This window comes from Strix uralensis, chromosome 12, assembly GCF_047716275.1.
Source record: "Strix uralensis isolate ZFMK-TIS-50842 chromosome 12, bStrUra1, whole genome shotgun sequence".
NCBI classification, from domain to species: Eukaryota; Metazoa; Chordata; class Aves; order Strigiformes; family Strigidae; genus Strix; species Strix uralensis.
In genome coordinates this window covers 2,077,490-2,088,160 of record NC_133983.1, presented here as the reverse complement: position 1 = coordinate 2,088,160, position 10,671 = coordinate 2,077,490, and the positions used below count along the sequence as shown (strand labels likewise).

At 52.0% G+C, this 10,671-nt stretch overlaps 1 protein-coding gene across 2 annotated transcripts in view; it reads right to left on the bottom strand.

Moving 5' to 3' along the window:
• Nucleotides 1–3,003: 3,003 nt before the first annotated feature.
• The window catches only part of CPNE2 (copine 2), a 57,181-nt gene continuing 49,513 nt past the window's right edge, over nucleotides 3,004–10,671 (bottom strand). For both annotated transcript variants that reach the window (XM_074882152.1, XM_074882151.1), the window contains exons 14-16: nucleotides 9,537–9,670; nucleotides 4,660–4,896; nucleotides 3,004–3,594 (exon numbers count right to left, since the gene is read on the bottom strand). In XM_074882152.1, coding sequence (XP_074738253.1) covers nucleotides 3,487–3,594; nucleotides 4,660–4,896; nucleotides 9,537–9,670 — 479 coding nt within the window. In that variant the 3' untranslated portion in view covers nucleotides 3,004–3,486. The remainder of the gene's footprint in view (nucleotides 3,595–4,659; nucleotides 4,897–9,536; nucleotides 9,671–10,671) is intronic.

The window sequence follows — 10,671 nt, the reverse complement described above, 5'->3', positions numbered from 1 at the left end:
TTTTTTTTTATCTCTGCTTGTGCCATTCATAATTGTTCACATTCCATTAAGCAATTTCTGCTCTACCCAACCAGCCCCTTCCTCAAACCGCCATCCAGGGGAAGACCAAGCCAGCCTCCTACAAATGCAGAGATGGTGATGAAAAACTCTTGTTCTGAGTGAGTTCAGAGGAGCTGCAGTTGGCTGTTCTACTCAAAGGCCATTGCTCCCGCACTGGCACCTGACAAGTCATTCAGCTTTTCTGCAGCAGTGTCCTGAAGAGCATGACTCCAGAGCGGGTGGGATTCCCCGCTTCAGCCAAACCTCTTTGTGCAGAAGCTGGAGAGCTCTGCTGTCCTTGGCAGTCGGTGGGTTTTGAACTTTTACTGGATTTAAGAAACCTTACATGGGCATGTTTATGGACGCTGTGGACCAGGGAGCCAGGCAAGAGCAAGAAGTTGGCTGTAAAAGCCGAGGGCCCGTCCTTTTCACCTCCGTGTGCAACCAGCGCTCGTGGGAGCTCAGAGGATTGGAACAGCTCAGCTGGACTGCTCAGAGGTGGGAATGTCTTTGTGACAGTCTCCTTCCCAGCGGTCCTGCCCTATGGACCTCACTCCAAAGTGTACATGCTTCTGAGAAGACAGCTGGTAGGTGCATACCAAAGGGCCGTTCTCGGAATGTGACACTAAGCGAGCAGCTGCGATAGAAGCAGCGAAACCTGAAGGCCTTTAGTAGGATTCATGCCTTAGCTTGAGTGTGGAGCTTTCCCAAAGGAACAAGGAGAGTTATGCTCACGCTCAATCTATCCTTAGCCAAATACCCTTTCTGTTTGCACAACCCTCTTCCACAGTCAACTCTTTACAAACACACTATAATTCCTCCCCTGTTCTGGGCTGCGTGGCACCTCTTGTGTTTGCTCCAGAGTTGCTCCTGCCTCTTCTACAGCTACTGTAATTATGGTGCTTTCGGGTGGAAAGTAGCTAGAACTCTTGCTGCCTCCTTAATGCTTTGCTTTTGATGACCTTCATCATACTTAGCTACGGAGTGAAATGGAAGCAGTAGGCAAAAAAATTGCCAGTTTTTCTTGAAAGTCGCATTTGCAAGAGCCACGAGCAGTTGGAGCAAGATGTAGGTGTCCTTCCCTGGCATTAAACTAGATCAGTCATTTCTCTCTAGAGTCAGAACAACCTGGCCTGGCTGTGACCATGCTGGGGCCGTTTTCCTGAGTGATACTTTGCACAACTGAAGTCAAAATTAGACAGAAATGCATAGGGGGATTTGGCAGGCAGTTGCGGGCAGACATGGTGATGGTGATTACGTTGGACCATGCAAGGCCAGGAGGAGATGTAGGTCAGTAAAAGCAGGTGTGGGAACGCCCTGCTTTGCCCTTGTTCCCACAAGAGCAGGTATAGGGCGCTTGGGGAATGCCTTTAGCTCACACAAGCCTTTGAGTCTGAGTCACCTCAGCTGTTCTCATGGCCTATGTACAAACTGCAGAGCTGTCCCAGCTCAACACTCCATCCGTTGGTCTCCTTTACCTTTTTCCAGTCAGAAGCCACCTGACGTTAAAATACTTGAAGTGCACTGAGAGACGTGCTGGGACATGAAGAGTGCGAGGGATGGAGGATAAATCAGATCTTCTGGAAACGGCAGCTAACCTTGCCCCGGGGCTGACAGGCTGGAGAAGAAGGGCTGGCTCCAGCAACTGTTGTTCACTGGTGGATTTAGAATTTTTGTTGGTTGGGGTTTTTTTGTTTGTTTAAGACTATTCTCTCTGCCATGACTGCATAGTGTTTGCTTCATCCCCTCCACAGGGACAGCTTCATAAACTGCTGGTTGTCTGTGCTAGTTGTTAAAGCTTCAGAGAGGTGTTAAAAAAAAAAAAGACAAACCCCCACAAACACTCTACTAGCAGAAGAGCTTACTAGCTAGTGCAGCTGCATGTGAGGTTCTCTTATGGAAAGAAAAAAAAAAAATTTTTTTCCAGAGCCAGACTTTGATCTGGAAGCTGAGCTGTATACAGCATTATTTTTAAACGAGCCGCTCTTCAAAGGCTGCTTCTCTGTTTGGAAAGGGTGGTGGTGGTTGGTTTTATTTTCCCCTTCCAGGGGGCTTTGCAAGGCAGATACCTCATGGAGCAGTCCCACCGCTCCCAAGAGATGGGGTCTCACCCAGGGCCCTGCTCGGCGCTGACTTGGGGCCTCACCGTCAGCTTTGGCTCCGTGCTTTGGCCGAGCCGTGGGGCTGCACGGGCAACCTGCCTGCTGGTGACTCAGTGGCAACCACGCAGTTACTAGCAGTAGTTGGTGGCAACAAGCACGGCCAGTAGCACAAGCGTGTGAAAATGGGCTCCAGGCTTTACGTAGAGACACGAACCTCCCACCACAAGCACTTTTGCTAACAGGGAGAAGGGAGGTCAAGTCTACTTGAGTTTGGAGTGTGGCTGGTGAGCCCTGCAGTGTATTCAACTTTCTACCTGCCAGCTTCAAAAGACCTTAATCTAGTTAACAACAGAAGAAAGCAGCAATTACCGCTGAGGATAGCACATTGCTGATGAGCAGCTCAAAGGAGCTGCTGGAGAGCAGGATTTTATTACCCAGCCCATCTTCTCCCAGGCAGCAGGGAGCTTTTGTTACTCAGACTTGGAAAAATTTCTAGAGATGAAGCAGCAGTGAACCATGAAACTCCCTTTGCCAGTTTGTTGTGGGTTCACCAGTGTTTTCCCAAGCATGCACGTGGTGTGCACACGCACCAGGCCCCTGCCCTCGGCTCAGGCAGACACAGAGCTGACAGGGGGGAGTGAGGGGATGCCCCCCTCACCGGGACATCCCTATTCACCTCCAGGGTCAGTAAATCACCCTCTGGCACGCTGCCACTGAGGGCCTGGGGCTGATCCCGGGGCACGGTGAGCAGGAACGCTGAGTGCAGGGTGAGCGGCTGGGGGAGCAGGACAGCCCGTGTCCGGGTGACTCAAACACCCAGCACTGCTGACCACGCTCCCAGACCTTCCCATCTAGGAGACTCTTGTTTTAAATGTCCAAGTTTCTTTATTAACCTGAGTATAACAAATATAACATGTACACAGTATAAAAATGAACATAGAGCATGACATGTACAGGTACAACACAGATACATGAACTATACAATGACCAGTTCATTGAATTATAATAATATATTAAGCATTTCATTGCTTGGAAAAAGCAAGTTTTGATTGTAAAAATTGTATCCTGTTCCACTGAAATTATACAAAGTACATTCAATACTGAAAAATGACTCAACAGAGCAGGACCAGGGCATGGCCTGGCCACTTAGTGTTACTTCAGGCTGGGACTGTACAAAATGAATCCAGATGCTTCTCTGGGATGAGTTTTAAGAACTTAGCAATTAAATTAAGAAGTACAAAGTGTTTCAGGGAGGGTATTCTTCTCTTAAAAGCATGTGGAACATGCACTTTCGGTAGGACCAACAGGCTTCAGCAACATGCAGAGGGCACAGCCTGGCACAGCTCTACGCAGGCTCCGAGTTGATGGGTGGCAGGTTTTGGTGCTTGAAGTACTGCACGACTTGCTGGGGCAGCTCTGCCAGCACAGCTTTGGCCAGGGTCTCCTTGGGGGCCTGTGAGCGAAAGGGACAAAACACCGGTGTAAAAACAGCCATAGGGGACTGACCGAGCAAAGGTGGCTGGGCCATCCCCAGCTCCAGACCGAGGCATTTCATTTAATACACCCTAGAGTCTACTGGCAGCCAGCATTTGATACACCTGAGATTATTATATTCTATGCTACACCTTCCCTCCAGGAGATAATTCACTGGTAGGGAGGAATCAAACATCCTCAGTAGATTAGAAAAAGCAGGTATTGAGTAACAGCAGGTGAAATGGAAAGACACTAGTTGCAAAAAGAGGGGAGATAAGCTGATTTTCTGCATCCTCTGGCAATCCTGTGCCAGCAACAGCGTCCGACCCAGGGCTGACGCCTGGCTGATCAAGATGGGCAGAGAACTGCATCTCATGTGGTCTTTTTTTTTTTTTTTCTTTTTTTTTACTTTTACTTTTTTGGGTTTTTTTAAATTTCTTCCTTCATCAACTTTTTTCCAGCGTGCAATGGTGGGTCAGGCAGTGGGCAGCAGGAAGCCCACGTGTCCACAGAGGGGACACCTGCAGGGCCAGTGCTGGCGTCACCCCTTTCTACAGGCACTGGGAGGGGACTGGGGGGGCTCGGGGGTCACCCCCGGGACCAGGGCAATTCAGCAGATGGCACATCACAGGAGCTGGCTGAGGCCTGAGTGGGAGCCACCGGCATGGGATCGCAGCGAGGGATGTGAGCCCAGTGCCACCCCAACTTGCTGTGGGAACCTGGACGCTGCCTTAATTCCCTGGTTTTTGCTCCCACCTACCTGGCAATGACAGGGGGTGGTGGAGACAGGGGGATGCTCACATGGAGCACATTACAGAGACGCGGAGCACTGTTGCCCCGGCCTGCAGCGCTGATTTACATGGTTCACACTAGAGCATCACTGAGGGATGTGGAGTTTAGGGCCAGGGTAAGGCAGGCAGGTGCCAGCCCTCTACCTCTTGCCTCTCTCTCTATGCCTCTACCGGGGTTGCTCCACTTCCAGGGTCATTTCCAGGCTTGAGACCCCGTTTCTGCCTGTGGTCCCCTCCCCGCTGCCCACACTCACGTTGCGGAAATCCCGGAAGGGCACGAACTGGACGATGTCACGCACGGCCTCCTCGCCGGTGTAGGAGCGCAGGACCCGGCTGTCCCCATCCAGGAACTCCATGGCGGCGAAGTCGGCGTTGCCCACCCCCACGATGATGATGGACATGGGCAGCTTGGACGCCTGCACCACGGCGTGCCTCGTCTCGTCCATGTCACTGATCACGCCATCCGTGATGATGAGGAGGATGAAGTATTGCTGTGGAGGGGAGGGCGGAGGGTCAGACCCAGTGGGATGCGGGGGCACCCTCGCACCGCAGCCGGAGCCTGTGGGGTGGGAGTGGCTGGGATGCTCTGCACTTCGTGGGGAGGGAGGTTCCCCACGGATTTGGGAGCAGGAGGTTCAGTGCTTCCCACGACAGCTGGTATCCCCCCCTGTTTTAGCAGCACCCAGAAATTTCAGGTGCTCCCATTCCTCCTGGTTTTTGAAAAATCATAACCAAGCAACAAACCAACTCCCACCCCAAAATATTTTGTTGATTTACTGATTTACTGTAGTTGATGGAAAAAAAAAACCCAACCTGTGCAGAGCTTCTGTGTCACAGCCAGGAGGAGTTTGGGGCCAGGACACGAGCCCAGCTGGGAGGTGAAATCTGCCCCCCTTCCCGCACACAGCAGGGCGTGTTTCGGGGCGGTCCCCATCTCCTGCATCCCAGCCCTGGGCTCAGAGCTTGTCTGCCTCCTGCACAAAGCCCTGGGGCTCGGCAGCACTGAGCGGGGATGCAGAGGGCACCAGCAACGTGGGGGGGTGCCAGAGCAGCAGCATGGGCACCCGCTCCCCTTCTCATGGGGAAAGGAGGGTGACAGGGTGGATCCATGGAGCTGGGGGAGGATGGACAGACGGACAGTCCTGCTGGACCCAGCTCAGCAAATCTGGGGCATGCAGACCCCAAGAAAACCTTATCTATCTCCTCCGCCTCCAGGGAAAGTAATGGCTCAATCTTGGCACGTTACACAGCCTGCGTGTGCTGGAGAAATGACGAAAACAAGCACTTGAGCACATTAAAGCCCTTTGTTCCTCTCCTCATTCTTTCCATTTCCTCTGAAAACCACTAGCGCAGTCGTCCTGGAAAAGCAAGAGAGGGAATGCTGCCCCAAGCCCATTTTCTTGGTTTTCCTCCAGCTCACATCTCCTGAAACCTTTCCTAAGCGTCATCTTCCCTCGACACTCCCCAGTGCTAAACGCCAAGTACAAACGAGGCTGCAGCGAGCTCAAACACAACCTGAGGACACAGGTGAGGAGCTTTTCCTGAGCCTGGGCAGGCAGCCAGCCCCTTCCCGATCCCAACCCTTTCAAAGTATTAGCCCTATCTGCAGAGCACTGCCCAGCGTTTAGTTTTTCCCTAAATCCAAACTTTTCAGAGCAAATCACGGGGAGATGTAGGTCCAAAGAGCAAGACTCCAACATCTGAGTCTGGAGGGTAAGACTAAACTTCAGGAGAAGACCTGCATGCTCCTATGGGGTGGCCAGCACTGGGCATCGCTGGAAGCAAGACAAGTGCTGGGGCCTGACCCTGTCTGGAAACCAGTACGGGAGGAAGTGTAAAACCTGATAATGTGACCGACTTCAAGCTGCTTCCACCCCTCCTCCCCATCCCGCCGGTATCTGTGAACAAATCAGTGCAAAACTGGCCTCTGTGCACGGTCAAAAAGAAGAAACCCAGAAAGGACTCTCTCCTGTTGTTCCCTTTTTTGTGTGAAATCTGTAACGGGATCAGAGAAAAATGCTGGAAAGTATGCAGGGAAAGAGAGGGGAGCAGAGCTCATCAAATGTTTCTCACAACATATTTCAGAGGCCAAGTGGAATAAGAGCTGATGCTGGGGGTCAGTCTCAAAGCCTGTGGGGCTGCAGCGGGGCGAGCCCGTGGGGAGCACCGTTACTGGCAAGGGAGCAGTAGGCCTTGCATGGGAGCATGGTGGGAGATTCCCCGGGGACCGATGACAATTTTGGTGGTGTCAGTAAATGGCAGCAGGGCAGGGGTGCTGGTGGCACCCCCAGGCTCCAGCCGTGGTACCCAGCCAGGTGCCACCTCTGCCGAGCCGTGACCGGAGCTGCTGGGGCAGGGACTAGGCTGGCCCCAGGTCTCCATTGGCACACCAACCCGGCAGCACCTTCCCCCTTTCTCCAATTTTTGTTGTTAAAATGGCCGATCTCTGAATCCACGGGGACTTTGGGGATGATTCCTGATCGTTTGCTAATGATATCAGCAATTAGGCTCGCGCATGTGAGCAGGGCTTGAAGGGATTAGGCAGCATTAAGCAGCATGCAGTCAGAAAAGGGGAGGTTTGGATGCAGGGACCCTGCTGGAAAGGTGTGGTTTAAATCCCCAAAGCTTATTAATCCTTCCCCAAGAGTCAAAACGTGTCTAATCCCTCTGTCTCTCCCCCAACTCTGACACATTTTAGTCCTCCCATCCCTTAAGAGCTGACGGCACCAGTGTTTGTGATCTGTGTTGCCATGGAAAAACTACGAGTTTTTCTGGTTTTATTTGAAATGTTGGGAGCAAGTGGGAGCAGGAGGAAGAGGAGGGCAGGTCCAGATGGACACCAAAGCCGGGAGCATCAGGGATGGCTTTGCTGCAGGCGTTGAAGATGGGATGGAAGAGGAGAAGACCCCGAGGGAGCGAGATCCCTCATCAATAACGCTTTGTGCTTCCAAATAAAAAGAGCCAAACCCAGGCTTGCCTCTGATGGCACTATTAGTGCCCATTATTTAAAATCTCCCTTGATTAAACTATTAGTGCCAACGGAGGCGTGCAATTTGCATATGATTAGCGCCTCTGCTCAGTGTGGAGCCTGTGGGCTTCTCCCTCCCCCACTGATGCCTAGAGAGAAAACAAAAAAATGAGGAGCGACCTGGATTTGTGCTGAATTAAACCAAATTCAATATTTCCTTGTGCCTGGAGCTGGGAAGAGCAACAGTGTTCAAGGCAAGGCTGAAAGAGGTCCCCTTGGGAGGAGGGTTCAGGTGTGACCCAGCTCCACTCCAGGCAGGAATCAGGAAGGCTTCAAGGCAGCTCCTGCCATGTACGTGCTGATGCCCGAGCTGAGGTGCTTTTGGCCAGCAAAACCCAAGGGCTAGACCTGCCATCCTCTGCAGGCAGCCCATTGCCACAGGGACCCAACAGGCACCCAAGCAAGTTCTATCTTGCAGTCTTTAGAGGCTTTTTTGCACCCCTAAGAGGACACCCCCATCACCACCAGCAAGGCTGGACCCATGGCTGCAGCTCCCGGCACAAGCAGGCACCCTGACATCCCCTCAATCTCCAGCCTCGCCCTCCAAAACCACGCTGGCACTGGCTCCCTTGTGGCCCAGCACAACCCAGTATGGTTGTGCGAGGCCCCTGCGCTAACAAGCAGCTTTTTGACATATGGACGTGAATGGTCTGATGGACTAATTAACGGGGACTTCCAGGCCTGCTGAGCGGCTGAAGCGGCTGCACGGGAACCCAAAGCCTGGCTCTGAGCCCTCTGCTTGTCCAAGTGGCGTGAAAAGCAATGATCAAACTGAGCCATCATGTGGTTTTCTGCAATTCCCCCCTCAAATATAACAAGCTATTCGAAGGGAAATACCAGAAAGGTCTTCTCCTGGCAAAAGGTTCAGATTTGGCCATCAGCCATGTCAGAAACACCACGCTTTACACCACGGCACGGGCTCGCTCTCTCCTGCTGTTTGCAAGGCTGGATGTGCACCCCCCAGATCTCCCTGGGAGATCTTCACAGAGGAGAGGGAGATGCTTCCTCCAGCTGTTTGGTATGTGTTGAAATTAGCTAAAGGTTTGAAGATGCTCAGTCTCTTCCCTGTTGCTCGTGTTTCCCACCCATGCTACAGCAGCAGCATCACCGTCTTAGTGACCCCCAGGGACCCCAGGACAGTCCTGCAGCACGCAGGAGCAGGAGGTTGTTTTGAAAGCAAGAACCATGCTCCTCAGGACTATTGTTCCCCACTTATCCATAAGGACAGAGGTTGCCTTCTCAGAGCAAAGCCCCTTGGAACTCAGCAGAGGATGTTTTAGGAAAAAAATTAGGAGAGAACAAAGTTGTTCTTTCCTGTCTCCTGCCAGCTGTTAGCTGGCACACGTCAGGGACTCCTGAGCCCAAGCTCATGCTGGCATGGTGGTGAATGGCCCTTGATAGTTGGGTCTGCCATGAGCACACCCCCTCCCTCTCCAGACCTTCAGAGTCCTCAGCCCCAAGTACCATCCCAGAGTGGTCTCAGCTCCCTGATTCCACTGCGCACTGGCCTGTTGAATACCCAATGCCCAGCCATTCCTCAGGGGACCTTGCTGGCCTTCCCGTAAGAATGAGGGAGAAATCAACACTTTTCCACCATTCGTGATTTTATGCATCTCTGATATTCCCAGTTGACCTCCTGGGCCAGAAGGTGCCAGCCTTATTGCTTCCCATACAGAAGTTGCTCCACGCTGCTGAGTGTCAACTCTCTCACTACCATTCCCAGGGCTGTTCGATCCTCTTTGAGATAAGACATTTGTATAAATCCAAGGGACACCCACCTCATGGCATCTCCCACCCTCATCTGAGTTCTCTCCCCAATAATTTCTTATTTTCCACAGCTGCAGTTTTGTTGACTGTTGTCAAGTTTCTGAGTTATTTTTTGCTTCCTAAAAAGCATTTGCAATGACTCTGCATTCTCCATCTGAAGTGACGACAGCCAACTGAGAGCCCACAGCTGCAGGGACCCCAGGAATGGTCCTGGTGGGAGGACCCTGCCTCCCTGCCCACAGCAAAGGGAAAGACACGAAACCAAGCTCAGGCTTTGCCCTCCCCTGCCCAAAGCCATGGGGATTGCCATCACATCATGGGATCTTACGGACTTACGGATGCAGCCTCCTGTTGGGTGGCCTGAGCGGCGAAACGGGCCACGTGGTTGACGATGGGGGAGAAGTTGGTGGGTCCATAGAAGCGGATGTGGGGCAGGCAGGCCGAGTACGCTTGGACAATGCCCTCCACCCCTTCAGGGAAAGCAGAGAAGCCAGGCATTACAATGAGCCACGGCCCAGGCCCACCCCAAATCCAATTAAGCATCATTAGCTAATGTTGTCATGGGAGCTGAAGTTAGATCTGTCTTTTTCCTCTCCAAATTCATCCAGCTCCACAAGTTTCATCCACCCCAACTCAAGTTTTCTAATACCAGGGCTTTGTTCTTTAGTCATTTTGTAGTGGGTCCTCAGACCTCCTGGGGTAAGAGAGCCCTTGTAGTGTCCACAGTCAAAGAAGGCTTTCCTTGGGTTTCTGCAGAAATCTCACAATCAGCCAAAGAGGAGGAGCAAAAAGAAAAGCAACTCCTGCTCTCTGAGCATAACCAAAACCACACAGACATGGAGCAGAGGTAACTGAGAGAAGCAAAGCAATCCCAGCAGCACCCTCTGAGCTCCCAAACTGTGTTTGGGACTTGCAGGTCATCGGAGACCCTTCTGCTTCTGCCACACCAGAACAGCTGCTCTCCTGAAAGGATGCGTGTAAATGGCTGCTCTCCTGAAAGGATGCATGGCTGCGTAATTAAAAAATGACCAATTACACAATTAATCAGCTAATAATCAGTTCTTTGTGAAGGACCTGTCACTGATAAGAGCTGCAGGATGGTGCCTCCTGCACCCCGTAACGCCTGCAGTAAATCAGGTCCAGTGAATGCTTTATAGCTACTGGAGAGGGACTGAACGAAGCAAAGGCAGCAGAAAAGCAGATGTTCACAGGCACCTTTCATGAACCAGCGAGCCAGGTTTGGAGGCTGCCCAAGCCACTGTTTTGCAGAGGCCAAACCAGATGACTTTTGGAGACCACAGTAGCTGGTCAAACCAGACGAGTTTTGGAGACCACTTAGATCTGAGCAGTTCTTCAGCCATGCTCTCAGTGACCAGCTCTCAGCTGCTAAATGAAGAATTAAGACTGAATTCCCCATCTGCTAAACAGGCCTAGTGTTTCTTGCAGGCTTGCTGCAGGAGCAGACGGCTGG